The sequence below is a fragment of the Protomyctophum parallelum genome (genome assembly GCF_964188405.1).
Source record: "Protomyctophum parallelum genome assembly, chromosome: 1".
NCBI lineage: Eukaryota > Metazoa > Chordata > Actinopteri > Myctophiformes > Myctophidae > Protomyctophum > Protomyctophum parallelum.
Genome location: NC_139697.1, coordinates 66,314,009 through 66,331,202, shown reverse-complemented (window position 1 = coordinate 66,331,202; position 17,194 = coordinate 66,314,009). Strand labels below are relative to the sequence as shown.

At 43.6% G+C, this 17,194-nt stretch overlaps 1 protein-coding gene across 1 annotated transcript in view; it reads left to right on the top strand.

Moving 5' to 3' along the window:
• The window catches only part of spns2 (SPNS lysolipid transporter 2, sphingosine-1-phosphate), a 71,475-nt gene that overhangs the window by 5,563 nt on the left and 48,718 nt on the right, over positions 1–17,194 (top strand). Inside the window, exon 2 of the mRNA XM_083780524.1 lies at positions 14,587–14,652. Coding sequence (XP_083636650.1) covers positions 14,587–14,652 — 66 coding nt within the window. The remainder of the gene's footprint in view (positions 1–14,586; positions 14,653–17,194) is intronic.

Below are 17,194 nucleotides of genomic sequence, written 5' to 3'. Positions count from 1 at the left end.
TTCGGAGCTTGGGTGGAATTCTTTCAGTCCTGACATAAAAAAATTTAATCTGTGCTAAATGTTTATAATATAGTCATTGTATATGAATGCAAGATTATAACATGCATTGTGAGCAATTATTTTTACCATTTTCTGTTGGTCTTTCAGTACAGACTACACAGCTCATTATTTTTCTTTGGATGGTGGTCACAACACAGTAAAGCCAACCTTCTTATATCCCCAGAGAGTTTAGGAAGGGGGAGGATGGAAAATGGTAGGGAGGTGACTGTCAGGAACATTAAGGGGTATGGTTAAAATCCTATACATACAGATGCGAAAGTAAATAATGAAGTCAGAGCATGACAACTGGTTGTTGAAACCGTTGTCTGTGAAGCTTGACATTTTTGGCTGTGGGTGGAAATGAGCTGGTGCATATTTTCCCCTGAGTAACAGAGAAGCCTAGTGTACATACTGTAAGGTGTTAAATGGAAGTAAGGATAATTTGAGCAGGAATTGTCTTGCCACTCATTGAGTAACATGTGAGAAAGGCTTCAGTCTCTTAGGGGTTGAGTGGTTATTTGACTGTTGGTTATTTCACACTTATGTCTGTTCTGAATCTGTATCTTGTTTTATGGTACTCATATTAAAGGTCTCATATTAAAGAAGTATTAAAGAAATTCAAAGGGTAGCACCAATTTAGTTTATAGGATTGTATTTTTCTTGCCATGGGTTTTCCATTTGATGTACAACTGGTTCGTATCAGGCAATTATGCTGTGCAGTGTGCACTTCTATTCGTCTACATTGTAACTAACTATGTTATTACAGAATATCTCCTGGTATCTCATTTTGAGATGAGATATTGACACCATTTCCAAGTGTATCCAACAAATACATGAGTCCAAATGAGCTTTTCCAAGCATGGCTTTCCACAGATATCACAGTAATCTCTTCAGGCCCATATCCTCATGTGCCATTTCCATTGCTGTGGGATAACAGTCAGTGTGTTCTTTAGTCTCCAATTTAGCCGACATCTGTAATAGTAACCAGTGGAATTAGACATAGCCTCTTCCTCTTGGCAGCACAGGCCCTTTCATGTGGGCGCCCCAGATTTCGCTAGCAAGGCAACATACTTCCCCTACTACAGCCACTGTTACCCCATGACCCTGATGGCATAAGCATGACCTCATGTCTCCAGTGTTTGCCACTAAAGGCTGGGTTATATCATCGTATGGTTGTGTCGATCACCCAAAAGATCTGATTTTCAAATGAATTATTTCTGATGAGCTACTTGGTCATACGATGAAGTATAAATTAGCCGTGTGGGGTGACTCAGTCTCTATATGGCCATAATTTTGTATGTTGCATGTTGCCATCCCTGCGTCAATGCGCGTGACTGTCAGTATTCTTCTGAGGCAGATCTCAGATGTCCAGAGTGAGTATTTCCACATCCAGTACTTGTCTTATCATTTGACTTCCAGTGGGCGTGCAGAGGAAACATGAAAAAGACAACAGCGCTTACTCATGCCCACAGTTGATCTTTGACATGAGAAGCCTGATAATCAGTGACCTCCCCTTTGTCATTAGTGGTCACCTTTGAGCATGTTCAAACAGTCGTGAGTAAAGGAACACAGTGTGGACATAAGGAGAGGGAGGCCATATTTTCTTTGGTGTTGTCTCCTGTACTTCCACAGTTTGCTTTGGGATTAAAGTCTTGAGATAAATGGAGGTCTGCTACTAGGCGTTTTAAAGTACTTTAGAGTGACAACGAGATGAAGCAGGGGGGGGGGGGGGGGGCTTTCCCAGCAGTCAGTGGTCTTCCATAACAAACATGAAATGTGCTGCAAGCCTTTTCGTTGATAACACAGAACGCATTGACATTGTGTAACCACTTTAACTTGCATACCTGTTTTGAGCAAGTAAAAAAGGTAAATAAATACATGAGATTAAATTAATCTTCCCTCAACATATTAAAAAATAGCTGAATTTCAAGCGTACAACGTGTTGCAGTGCGTTTTTCACTATTTACCATTATGACAAAGTATATCTAGGCTTGCCGTTAAGTGGTTAATGTGACTAATGCTGTGGGGAAAACATGTATTACAAGAACATCTATATATAAAATTTCTATCACTTTGAATTAATGCTGCTAACTACAGTATGCAACGAGGCTACAGCTATGGTGGTTTCAAACTGACATGGGAGGTGTGTTACACTAATACCCCGCCTTCCCTTAGGAGCTTCTGTCACCATCAGTATGACTGTGTGTGAGAAACCCATTTAAATGCTCCATATTTCCCTGCCCTCATTTCTCTGTCCTCCAGCCAGCCCCCTCAGACCCAGACTCTCTCTCTGCACAAATGTGACATTACCCACATCCATTTGAATACACTCAGTGACACGTCCTCTCACATACATATGCAATTGCAACAACACCGGAAGGTGAAATAAAAAGCAAGCGTTTCAGACATTGCCGTTCAGTATATTCAAACGTCCCCTCCAGAGCCCCATGCTTCAGCTGAGGCCACTCATACATGCAACGGAGGAAGGCATGTTGCAAGAACAGCTCCCATAATGCTGCATATATGGATATAATAGGACCTTTGAACATGTTACACTTGATGAGACACAATTTCCCCAGACACAGTGAGATTGGATTTTACGCCAACTGATTACTGTAGCAAGTTATTCTTGGTAGGGATGGAATCCAGTATTGATTGATCCCCTTGAAGCAACCCATTGTTTGTGCCATTGAAAACAGACTTGCTTCCTCTGACCTACCGCTAACAGCTATATTAGCTCTCTCAGCCCCAGAAAAGTCTCTGCAGCCGCTAGAATAATATTTGCAGTGTTTATTAAAAGCAGCCCCATATTTGCGAGCCCTTCCCTCTTGAAGAAAATTTAATCTTTTTCCCTCCAGTTTTACATGTGCTAGAATAAATAGTCTGACTATAGTAAGGGATTATGTATTAGGTTTATCCGGGATGAGATTTGTGTGTGTGTGTGTGTGTGTGTGTGTGTGTGTGTGTGTGTGTGTGTGTGTGTGTGTGTGTGTGTGTGTGTGTGTGTGTGTGTGCGTGCACGTGGGCATTCCCTCTCAGTCTCAGGTTTCATCTGTTTTATTTCATTGGAGAATATCTGTCATGGCTACGTTTTCATTACTGGGACAGTGTGCCAGTGGGACGGATTGCTTGTTGCAAGCTGCGCTGTGTTGCAATTTGTGAGAGCAATAGAAGTAGAATGAACACACTGACCCATGCCAAGGTCAGTGTGATCTTTCTGTTAATGCCCCAGGTCAGAGGTTATGATGACACACACACAAATACACACACACACACACACACACACACACACACACACACACACACACACACACACACACACACACACACACACCTTTTGCAGAAATGAGTCTGTGCACCACCACAGCACCACACATTTATATGTAGAAACTCACACGTACGGTGGAATTCCGGGAACTGCCCATAGATCCGATGTCCCGTCAGTCCGAACATGCATTAAGGAACGTGCTTGCGGTTATGTTTAGGTTAGGGCTAGAGATAGGGATAGTAATTTCGGAACAATGAACCTTCTGACTAATGACACGGCACCGGAATTCCTGTGTCATGAGGAAGCAGTCAGTGACAGGGATGGTGCAGTAATGTACAGATTTACCTGTATAAGTACACTAGAAGGTCTGCACTAGTTTGGAGTGGACTCAACAACACTAATACATTTCTATCCCAGGGTGCATGTCTGTGGTTCTGAGAGTGGAGGTTGGGTTCTAGGTGTTTATTTCAGTGGTGGGTTTCTTCTACACTACAATGGGTGGTTACACCTCAGCTCCCAGCAGGGTGGATTACGGCACAGCATTCTTTTGATTCCTCTGTTCATGTTTAAATGCGTATGCCCAAGGCCGCGTGATCACACGCCACTTAAAAAGGATGGTGCTCGCACAGAATAGCATCCTCTGCATGTATTGTGCCGTAGGTGTGCTGCAGGCTGCAGCTGCTCCTACTAAAACTGGTCTGGAATGGGGTGGACACTACAGAGGAATGAGTTAGATGCTTTGTTTTAATTTTGTTTCCCCATGCGTTCAAGTAACACCAACATCAGACATCTTTGATCTAGATACGGTATTTCCTAAAGCAGGTTATCTAGCCGTGGTGGAACGAGATTAGATAAGAACTAAAACTGTGCCTGGACTCATTTTGCATGCGCAAGAAATATATTTGATCTACAACAAGGGAACTGAAATGAGATCATTTTTCAAAAGTTTGTACAATAGGACACATTCCCCGAGTGTGAACAGAGGAAGTTGTTGCGTGAGTTGAGTGAAGTCCAGAAAAGACAGATGTTCTCATCAGCTATCCCATTGTCCTTTGTGTCACAAATCATCATTATTGTCTGATCTATCCAGTGAGCCAGCACTGCAACTGTGTGCAGACGCTAGAGGAACAACACCAATCAAGCTACACCAGATATAACCTACCAGTAGTTATCTACCTGTGTTGGAAAGTAGATTAGATAAGAAATAACACTGCTTGAACTCATTTTGCATGCAAAAGAGTGAAACAGAGTAAGAAATTAAATTAATGTCTAATTCATGAGAAGATGAAAGATGAGCCCCAGAGAGCATTAGAACAACTGTCCCCTCTTGTCAAGGCTGAAATAGAGCTAAGTGTCAGGGTTCTCTCTCCTACCACTGTGGATGGCTATTTAGTGACTTGTATACAGCTGTTGAGAAGTGCCTTCGACAGAATCCTGGATAAGGAGTGCCATTCCTTTTTACTGCCTCCCTTTCAGGAAGTTGTCTGAAGATGGACACATACACATGCGTGCACGCATGCATGCACGCACACACGCATGCACGCACGCACGCACACACAGTATATAGAAACAAATGAATCATTATAGAGGAGTCATTATAGAGAAAATGAATGAGGCTATGTAAGTAAAGTCTGTGTCACAGTATGGTGGTTAATGTACTGCAGGATTAACATATAGACTCCCCATTAGTGTGTTATGTAATAACACACTAATGGAGTGTTTATAGTTACTGTGGGGAATCTTCATTGATCGATGCATGAGTTGAATGAAGCCCATTTGAGACAGATATTCTCATTAGCTATTGCATAGACCTAGCCTTTGTGTCATGAATCATAATTATTGCCTGATCTATCCAGTCAGGTGGGATGAACCGGTGGGTCAAAACTGCTGTTAAGTTCGATGGCAAAGGTGTCCTGTGCCAAATTGACAAGTAAGCAGAGGCACATTTGTTCCAAGCCACTGAAGAAAGTTATCATCCATAAGGAACCAACTGTGCCCCTGTGTGTCCTTGCTTCGCCCAGAGCATGGAGTCTTTTAACGGTTGCAGTTAGCTTGACAGACCAGGCTTTTGATGTTAAATTGAGCCTAAAACACAAGTCTTGACCAATTTACTTCTCTGGTATCAGGCTCAGGTCACATTTGAAACTACATTTTGTTCTACTGTGAGCCGGGAGGAATAACAAGGCTCCTTGAAAGCTTGTGGAGGGCCTATTGTTCTGCTGTAGTGCATTGTTTTCAGAGGAGAGGCAGGTGTCTGGTATTGTGAACATTTTACTACCAGGCAGCATTTTAAATGGCCATCCTTAAACTAAGAATCTAATTGAAAGAGACCTTCCAGCAAAGGCTGCATATTATGTAAATGAGTGTAATTAAGAAAAGTATTCTGACAAAGCATGCCTCGATTGTAAGTAAGTGTTTATTATGCAGCAAGACAGTCTCAATGACCCCTGAATGAATGAGTGTGTTCCTACTGTAGTGAATTCCTCATACTATACATATGAAATATCATTAAAAAAAGCACTAAAGAACGACTTTAATCCCACAGTTAATCCCAATGCTTTTTGGGAAATAGGGGGCTATTTAATCCCAATGCTTTTTGGGAAATAGGGGGCTATTTCCCAAAAAGCATTGGGATTAACGGTGGGATTTTTCTCTGTTGTCACCAGCTGTGTACTATGTGGGTATGTAAATTGGCGTGCATGTAAAATACACTCACCCTGACACATGCGCTTTGTGTTTTGCTCTCTCTCTCTCTCTCTCTCTCTCTCTCTCTCTCTCTCTCTCTCTCTCTCTCTCTCTCTCTCTCTCTCTCTCTCTCTCTCTCTCTCTCTCTCTCTCTCTCTCTCTCTCTCTCTCTCTCTCTCTCTCTCTCTCTCTCTCTCACTATCGCTTTCTCCACGCACGCACGCACACACCATTGTAATTGCACTCCCGGTTGTCTTTTGGCTTACTCATTAGACAGACAATCTCTGCGCTGACATAACGCTATTCCCCTAATGAGGTGAAACACAATAAGATGTGTTTGTGTATGCGTTTTTCTTAAGCACTTCAGGGTAACTGCAGTTTCAGGGTAACACCGCAATCCTTAAAACACTCCATAATGAGTATAAGGGAGTTCTGAGTCGGTATAAATAGTTTAGTTTCTCTCTGCTGACCAATATCTGTGGGATTCTCCATGGAATCTGCAAAACACATCTTCCTTGATTATTCTTTTATTCATCTTTGATACTTTGTTATCAAACTAAGTATGGAAGATGAATACCAGATGGTTATGATTGGGCAACTGAACTGGGGAAGTGGATTTGATTTGTTTTGATTTGTTTTATTTATGGCTTTTGGGGGAAAACAATACTGAGATCCCATATAGATCCAGTGTGGATACCGTGCAGGGGTGCCTCCCACAGCCATTCACTCTGGTTAACATGGCTCCATTCCAGAACTCCAAGTAAACACCGCTGCTCAGAGACCTCAAGCTCAAGGTTGAGTTCAAGTGCATTTGTATATTCCAGAGAGATGCCGGTGAGGACCTTGGCATCTCACTGGCATCCCAGCAACGAGCCGGTCGGCGAGTCTTAGCTCATCTCTTCTCATCTCACATACATTTGCCTCACTTCACTGCATTTCTTTCCAATACATCTAATGCATTATTTCACATGAGCAGACTATGCTGGCCCTCTATCCATAATGGATGATCCATCGGTATAGTCTGCTCCATGAATGCTACATTACACATCTTCTCCACTGTCATCAAATATTCAGCAACTATTGGCTGGGACAGAGCACTCGAGCAGAATTCAACCTTTTGATTAGTAGCAGACAGACAAGTAGGAGAAGAAGAAAAAAACATCAAAGATCAAAACAAAATGTTAGGGTTTGGGAAAACTTCTACTTGATTCAGCTCCAATTTGGGTGTACCAATTTCAGAAGATTAGAGTGAAAAGCATGCCAAATGTCATCGCTTTCCCCCAGTTCTATCAGGGCAATATGGTCTACCAATTTACAACTCGTTCAGTGTCCCCACACCACTGACAGATAGAGACATACAGTATATCCACAAGGATCTACGATGCATCTGCTTGCCCTGCTGTGTGAGGGATGTATTGCTGTACTTAATCAACTTGACTCTCGGATGGATTATATTTCTGTTAAAAGTCACACATTAGCTGCTCCGCTCGTCGCAGAGAGCTTCCGAACATAAACAGCTTCCTCAGCAAGGCGCAGATGAGATCATATTTACTAGACGGGGCTGTATAGAAATAAATGATTTTGAGGTTTGAAGTCACATTATACATTCAAAGACTCCAGCACACCAGTTGGGAAGCAGGATAAACACACACACACACACACACACACACACACACACACACACACACACACACACACACGTGCGCGCGCACACACACACACACACACACACACACACACACACACACACACACACACAAGCACACGCACACATTACATGCACAATCGCACGCAGAGAGTTCACCTCTCGAACACCCTTTTGAGCTCTGCCATACAGGCGGTCCCACGCTGTTTCTCAGACTACATCTGCAGAGCGTTTCCTCTCTGTGTGGCGGCCGGGGGGAGGAAGTGGGATGGAAAAAGTGTCCCCCGCCCGACGGAGCCGCATGGCAGGGAGGAGAGCAGTCGGTCAGGAGCCCGCCGGCCGCAGTCGGGCATATTTGTGGTCAACTCTCTCCTTGCTGCCGTCTAAGCCTCTCCTATAGCCAAAGTTCCCCATGTACTCTCTCCTTCTCGCCATCCCTCTCTTTTCCTCACACTCTCGTGTCCAAATGTCTTTTAAGAGTGCGAGAGACTCCCAATGGACACACTCATTCTTAAACCAGAGGGAAACTCATTATTTCTCTCTCTGCCCAAAGTCCAGCCTGTTTACAGTGGATCTGGGGACACGTAGAAAGGGATCCCCCTTTACAGGAATCACAGTGGAAGGATTTGGCAACATCAGCAGAGCGGTTCACCGCGGCCCGACATACACTGGCCAGGGTGAATGACTTCCATCTACAGCGCACTCACACACTGTAAAACACGCACGCACACGCACACACACACACACACACACACACACACACACACACACACACACACACACACACACACACACACACACACAGCAGCAGCAACAGCAACAACAACAGTGAAACCAGGGGAAAGAGGAACACACACACAGACACACAGTCCTCTCACCAAGACACATACAAAGTGAATCCATAGTGTTAATTTAACCAAATGGGCCTGTTCCATTTGTACACTCTGAGATTCTGAATTTTTCTGTGCTGTACACACAATGGAAACATTGGCTATGTTTCACAAAAGGAAACCATGCAGCCCTGCCTGACCAATGGAGCCACCTATTTCTCTGCTTCAAACTGTTTTTTCTCTCTCTCTCTCTCTCTCTCTCTCTCTCTCTCTCTCTCTCGCGCTCTCTCTCTCTCTCATTACACCCCTTCTAAATTGGACCACTATATTCTCTCCTTCCTCTTAGCCTAGTTTCAATAAGCTGAAATAGAACCGGGGGGCTGGAGAACCATGTGTCTCTAGTGGGGATTTGGATATGAAGTCTGTTCCCCCTAATGTGACACGGTAAGAGTGTATGATTGCACACATGTATACAGTAATGTGTGTGTGTGCGTGTGCGTGTGCGTGTGCGTGTGCGTGTGCGTGTGCGTGCGCGCGTGTGTGTGTGTGTGTGTGTGTGTGTGCACTGTACTTGAGATGAGCTACTGTAGGCTAACAGTGTGACTCACTGTACGAAAAAAGCTGGCCTCACAAAACAGCACACTGTATCCTCATTTAAACATCATCTAAATGGGACTGACATTTTAAGGTTTACAAGGAACCACAGCGGGACAGCAAACAGTTTTCAGGCAGATTTTACCGCCCTGCGTTGACTACATGTAATCAATGCTGTATTATGTTTAAAGCCCAACTGCGGACAGATTTTCATCCCTATTTTGGAGAGTCCTATGGCCCACCGATCTACAAACTCACAAAGCATTGCAATGCAATATGTTGCGAGCTTGTAGATCTGCCCAAAATAGCGATGCCAAGTAGAAAGTGGTTACAAATACTGTAATTGTTTTATAGGGTAAAAACAATAGTAGTCAAACAATGGCCAATAGATCAACCAGACGGTCTAATTTGGATACTTGGATGCTTGATGATTAGTCTGTGCTTTTCTACTTTTCTGCTGCTGAGTGCATCAGTCTAGAATAAGATTTACAAATCCCATACAGCATGTAATAGTCTATTGGTGGACTTGTAAAGGAACTACGAGAGTGCATGAAGGTACTGTTAATTTTAGAAGAAAGATCATCACCATTCTGTCTAAATGCTGTGTTTGTGACACAATGACGTTCATAAAATTGAGATTAATTTCTGAAGCAACATTGAATAGTATGCTCATGAAGGAGGGCTTTATGAGCGGCTGGAATAAGTGTCAGCTCCAGACTGCAGTCACTGCACCCATGGTTCTGTTTCTGTCACATTACCAACATCTTAACACAGATAGACAAATACTGTCAATGTCGAAGGATATATATAGGGTTGGTATTTATCATTGCCTTGAATGTGTCCCTTCCTGTATTCTAATCTAGGTAAAAGTATGAAGGTATGAACTGTAGAATTAAAAAGTCAGAGGCAATGACCCACAAAGCATTTACTGTGAAACCATTTCACAAGCACTGATCAGGTGTGTGTGTTTGTGCGTGGCTGCTGCTGGGTGTGTTTCAGTGTCTTCCGTCGTATTGTAAGTTGGTGTTCCTGTGTGCTGTCAGGATGGTCCACATTCCTGCCATACCCACATGTTTCTGGGTATAATGAATCACAAAGCTTCATAATGCATCGTAATACACACAGATCATTTGAGGTCTAAGGTGTGAGATGGCCAAGTTCCAAGTGTTGTGTCACCTGATAATGTGGTTATATATAACCTACTACTAATCCAGGAACAATTTAGCAGGTGACCATACAGTAGCCTGGTGTCTAAACTCTTAAAACACTATATTATTTGTATTATTAGTTGACAAGGGACACTCAGGGGTCAATACTAGCCCCCCTCCTTTTTTCCGTCTACACTAAATAGTAAATATTTAAGCGTTGTTTTGCTAAGATCTACTATTTCGCCCCAAGATAGGGACACTAGTTTGAAAAACGCCAGAGGTCGAAGGGAGGAGAAATGAGTAGAGGGCAGGTCAGTGATTTGGGAGGCTGGGTTCCTGCTCAGAGTCTCTTGACCTTTCTCCTCTTTGTGTGTACCAACATTGCATTACCACAGCAACTAAACCCTGGCGCTAATGCCAGTGTGGGCTATACGGCCCGCCGGCATCGTACCTCATCAGACACTTCAGTGAATTACCCTGTCGTAACTATAGGAATCATAGTCACTTTATTGCTCAAAGTAAAAAGGCATGAAACAAAGGGAGAGTGATAATCCTCAGCATTTCATTTATCCCTTCGTAACTCTCTGGGTTAAATGAACACTCAGGGTTTTAGACTTAGAGTGTGCATGGGAATGGAGGACAAGGGTAGAGTGTGATTGCTGTGTAACCGAATTAAGGCCCTCCCCGAGGGAGGAGATGAAACTGCTGAACAAACGCTGTGCAGTACAGCACAGCCTCCCACTGGAGCAATGCCGTGTCATACCCAGATCATAATGCAGCTTATTACACCTAAACTCAATGCAGTACCATGCCAACCACCTGTAAATCACGTCCACTGTTACTTTAACTCTGAGAGTATACAAATGTACCCAAATGGACTATGTACTCTCTCTCACATCCAGCCAGTGATGTGAGAGAACAATTTTTATTTTATATTTAACATTTTGATTCATGGTGTATCTTCATCAGGTCATAACATACCATTATTACCTACTGTTATTACCTACATTAAATAAAAAATACTATTACAATAATAAAACAGTGGTAATGATTGTACTTAGTTCAGCTTCAGGGGCTATAAAACTGGCCCAACCACCTGTGAATGTGGAGAAGCATCATACGATGCCGCACGCCTTATCTGCCCTCTATTACTCAAATGCACAGCTTAAAAGATCAGAGTTCAACAATAATGCAGAGGACTGTGCAAACAAATGGGAAGCTGTCATATACTGTATAAAACCAACATGCTTCGAAGACACAAAAAGAAGACACATTTTCAGCTTGAATGAAACCTCCAGTAGAGCTGGCAAAGGTTTAAAACAGAGATGTGCGGTGATTGGGGACGGGGTGTGGCACATAGACAAATGCTGATTTTGTTGAGGAGGGACGCTCCACCATCTGGTGCAGGAATCCCCCCTCCCAGTGGGCCGTGCATGTGAGCGTGCGTGTGTTGTGTGTGTGTGTGTGTGTGTGTGTGTGTGTGTGTGTGTGTGTGTGTGTGTGTGTGTGTGTGTGTGTGTGTGTGTGTGTGCGTCTGTGTGCGTGCGTCTGTGTGCGTGCGTGCGTGTCTGCAGTTCTGCCCAGCCAATTAGAGCACAGCCACTGCAGTGCAATGTGTTGAACACTGTTGTGGCTGTTTGACAGGCTTGACAAGAGTGAAACAGTTCGCTGCCGCAGCCATCGCAGACAGAAATAGTATAACAAGCTATTGTCTGTATGTGTAATTGTGTGTGGTCATGGGGACTGTCCTGTAATGGAAAACTCACATGTCTGATCTTACATAAATAAATAAAATACCAGTACTCTTAATTTAATATAAATTAACTGTCACCTAATTAGGTTACATTTGGTGTTTTGGTTTATTTGTATAAAAGGATGAATTAACATCTACATTTGACACCAAACTGAGACGCTGTAAGACCCCAGCTGCATGCTCACTCCTTCAAGGGGAAGAGAAACAGCTAAAATGTGAAAATATGAAAGTTAAATATGTAATGTGTGGTATAAGACTGTGCAGTATGTTAAAAGGGTCATTGTTTTGATAATCCCCATGCTTCACATGCAACCATATGGACTAGGTTTTACCTGAGCACAAAATGTAGATCTAATCTTGCATCCCTTGAGCTCTTGACTACATGCAGTACTGCTCTAATTGCCACAGGACCAAGGAACAACAAGGAGAGCAGTTACGGAGGGAAACGGTACTGTTTACCATCTGTCAACGTGGAAGAGACATGGCTATACCTCCTACTCCAAGACAGGGCCCTGTAAAGACAGGCTTTCACAAGCATCTGTGTGCATGATCCCATACTGGACTCGAGGAGCCATCAAAACACCACAAGCATTTGTAATAGCACTGCAGTCATCGTCAGATGCACCATAATGATTTGTGGGAATGTATTCAAATTACATATGAGGAAGTTGAAGTGTCATTCACATTCTTGGCTCATTTTATAATGGACCAAACAGTCTAAGAATACTATTTTTACTTGTATTACATACACGTAATTGTAGGTAGCATATTACGAGTCATTTAACTACGGTCATTATCACACACAAACCAGTCTCACGGTGCAGATGTTTAGCTTGTCCATTGCTGCCTGAAGTGTGAGAATGGCAGCAGGTGGCATGTTTCGGGTGACCAGAATTTCACTTACATTCCGACTCCCCAGTCACAGTCCAGTGTGCACCCCCCCCCCCCTCCCCATCACACTGCCTTTGAAACCCATAGCTACTCTCGTGACAAATGAACTAGTGATGACAGTACAAGGTTAGCAGCCCCCCCCCCCCCCCCCCCCCCCCAACAATTGCCATCCGGTGGAATTAAGACCTATGGATGAGTGGCTGTCACTCCCTCAGTTCCCAAAGCAAATTATGAGGATTTCACAAGTAATTGTTGAAGCTTGGGAATTTGCATTTTTGTTTTGTGTTGTTTTCTACTAATGTATGCTTTGGAGAGAAAATGATACTGGCAGAAAAGGTAGCGTACGTATGCTAAGTTATAGAAGAGGTGAAGTGCAAACAGACTCAAGCTGTTGGGTATGATGCAGTTACATATTCATGTAAGTAAGTGTAAGTGCTAATTACTAAGACCAGCCTGCCAGTCTGTCACACAACTAGCTCATATTAATAACACAACACTTTCCAACCTAGCCACAAGGGAAAACATTAAAATGTAATTAAACATTTTTTTATTTAACTCAATTTAAATAAGGTTGTGCACTCTCAGAGTGTATACGCACTCTCAGAGTTACAAATAGATCAATAACACATAAATAACATTTTACTGTGTAAGAGTGAGTATTTGAAGATACTTAGTTTGAAATATACTCCTCTTTCATCCCTTCCATCCAGACAGTTTAAAAAAATAATTTATAGAGGTATCTTAATTAACTAAGTAAAATTATTTCACTGCATCTTGTTTACAGACTACCACAGTTGTTTGGAAGCCTGTGACTGCAATGAAGAAAAGTAACCTCATCATACAGCTCTCTCTCTGATGGATACATTTATGATGTATTTGAAAATGTAAAGGTCTCGTTACAATTGCTTGTTTCACAGCTCGCTTTCATGGGCGTTCATTGCAGTAAACCTACATGGAAACTAAATATTGTGATGACTTGACATTCAGCTGTTCTGTTCACATATCTTTCGACTTTCCTGCAGTGACCAAAGTGCCGTGTTGCTCATTAAGCTGTCAGTGCAACGCGCAGTATGTGACCTTCTCAAAGGAATTTCCTCCATTCCAACATAACAGCTCTTGGGTTACAGCAACAGGAACAACTCTACTTCAAAGTTTTTTAAATAGACAGGGACTACCTCCATAATTGATGGTTTAATACTTTAATTTATAGTGGCGAGGCAAAGATGCACCTGAAATACCCACCTAACAAATTCTGTACACCTACACTAGTACCAGCTGATACCGTCAACCCAATTCCAATCATTACTGTTCACTGTGTTGTGTTCCATATGAAGCTGGTGCTTGCATCTGCTGGTGGGAAGATAATGGTGCAGAAAGCTTTCAGAGCTGGAGGGGGTGTGTACACGTACACGTTTTAGAATAGATAGATGAAAGAGTGTTGCTTTGTGGTGGGAGGTGCCCACTTGTAGTAAAACCCTGACAGCAAAATTATATGAGCTGAAGCTTAACCGTGTTTGTCAGCCAGAGACCACAGACGCAATTATTGCGTCCTCAGAGATGCAAAGTGAATGATAAGAGGCCACGAGTATCCATGCAGAATTAATTCTGCTATAAGTCAAACTTACGTTTAAATATTGATGGCTAGGCTTGACCATGGCTATGAAACCATAAGTGCAATATCGTTAACCACATCACGATATTTAACAACGCTCTTTCTCTCACCCCTTTTGCAGGTGTTCTGCTTGACATCCAGAGGCATTTCAACATATCGGACAGCGAAGCCGGCTTGTTGCAAACAGGTACGTCTTCTCCAATCCCATAATTGCATGTGTGAAAAACCCTAGCTCAAGTGCTTGTGCATTCTCTTGTAATTGAAGTGATTATTACCTGAGCTCTCTAAGCTCCTTTTAGCTAAATGCTGACCATGATAATGGAAAACAATGGTGGAGGTCCTCCCCTAAAGACAAGGGCCCTTCGATGTCCCACCATTCTGTCTGAGCAAGCTATTAGGACGCTATCCATATCAGTAGAACAGGTCAAATGATTCATATGATTCATGAGATATTGTTATCACTCTCCATCAGCGCACCAAGATGTCCAACAGTAGTTTGCAGTTAAGTATAGTCTACTACACCAGTGGTTCTCAAAGTGGGGTCATTGGGGTCCCCAGCAAAATTCAAAATCAGTTCATCTATTTGTAACCCTATAGCCTATATACAGTGTACAAATCTTGTATGGGGTCCCTGGAACAAAATATTTTCTGATGGGGCATGGGGGTGTGTTGCCAAATACATATATGGTCAACACAGCCTCTGAAATAGAGATCCTCAATGAATCCAGAGAGACGGATTTGAAACCATCATACTCTCAAGCCAAGGTTGCATTATTTTATGAAATAATGTGCAGAAGTGCAGAACCAGAGCAGAATGGAACACAGCTCAACGAAGCAAAGTAGGAATATACTGTACATATAACGGAGTGTGATTTGCACTCTTCAGAATTAAATTGTGAAGCAGGCAGGCGTTTCTCCTGAGGGCCAGTGTCCGTGTGATCAGAGAGGGTCTGCACTCTGCGGGCCCTGGTCAGGAGGCAGGCAGGCGTTTCTCCTGAGGGCCAGTGTGCGTGTGATCAGAGGGTCTGCGGGCCCTCAGGAGGCAGGCAGGCGTTTCTCCTGAGGGCCAGTGTGCGTGTGATCAGAGAGGGTCTGCACTCTGCGGGCCCTGGTCAGGAGGCAGGCAGGCGTTTCTCCTGAGGGCCAGTGTGTGCGTGTGATCAGAGGGTCTGTGGGCCCTCAGGAGGCAGGCAGGCGTTTCTCCTGAGGGCCAGTGTGCGTGTGATCAGAGGGTCTGCGGGCCCTCAGGAGGCAGGCAGGCGTTTCTCCTGAGGGCCAGTGTGCGTGTGATCAGAGGGTCTGTGGGCCCTGGTCAGGGCGTGGGTTTCCTGCTTCACTATAGACCGTAATGAATTCACCTTTTACGGAGATTCTCTGCACAGAGCTCTTGCTAGAGGACAGGGCCCCGTCTTGTCTCCCTGTCCCTCGAAATGCACTCAAACACAAACAAACTCGCACAAAGTGCCATTGAGAGCTCAGGACCACGCTGGAGTTTGAGGGCAAAGAATACAGCTCACTGTTTCCTCTTTACGTCAACATTTTACCAATGAAGAAAAATCACAGTGTTCCGTCCAAATATGCCTTCCATAAATGTTACTGTAGCAATTAACACTATGTAAACTAATGAGCCATTTCAGCACCGTGAAATGTATTCCCCTTTATTTGTACAGTACAAGTACACTAGTATTAAAGGATTTAATTCTATTAAATTTTGGTCTTCTTGCTGTATTGTATATACTGTATATTCTGGTGATTGTTGACTCAGTGGCAGTGCAGTGTTAACCTGCAGGAGGAATGAGATCAAGTCCATCCTGCACTTAGAGTATATATGAATAGAGAAGACACCCGAGTTCTCCATCCACTTGCATTAAGTTGCTCAAAAGCGCATGAGGCGATTTCACTCCTCCTTCCGTGTAGGAACAGAGTGCATTCTGGGATGGATTGGCCCCAAACACATGAACGCGCTGCCGTTGACTATCATTGTGCCGTTTGTGCGCGTTCACGTATGAAACATTCGTTCACGTGCCATGGCCCCAAACACATGAACGTGCGCAATGATAGTCAACGGACCAGCGCTGGCTCGAGCTGCAATACCAAATTCGGCCACTATGTCCATTTCGCCTCAGGGTTTCCGCTGGGTGCCTTCTCTATTCATATATACTCTAAGATCCTGCAGCATACTGTAGCTCGACTGTGATTGGCAGGTGAGAAATCTCTTCAAGATTTCTTCACTCCATTAGGGGCTGCCAGTCATGTGTTCCAAGTGCTCCACTTCATTCCAGCCTTTGTTCAGTTTAATGCTGCCCACACAGAGAGATAATGCTTCTGGCTGAGAACTAATGCATGAAAATCATACGCAACTTTGAGAGCTTGGCAAAAAAAAAAGACATTGAAACGGGTGAAAAAATGCTGGTTGGGTTCAGCAGACTGCTAGTCATTGTGAGGCCTCATTCCCTTTTCCAGGTGTGGTCTGCTCTGGTGTATTTGTACCCTGGGTGCCATCTAATTAGATCATAATTTTCTATTATAGTTCAAAAGATACTGATCGGCAAGGATAGAGTCAACCTTATTTACAGTGGCGTATTTCTGGATTATGCACACTTCAATAGCATCAAGACATGTGGACCCTCCATCCCACCATGGATGCACGCACACAGTCGCATGCACGCCCGCACGCATGCACGCACGCACGCACACACACACACACACACGGACACGCACACGCACAC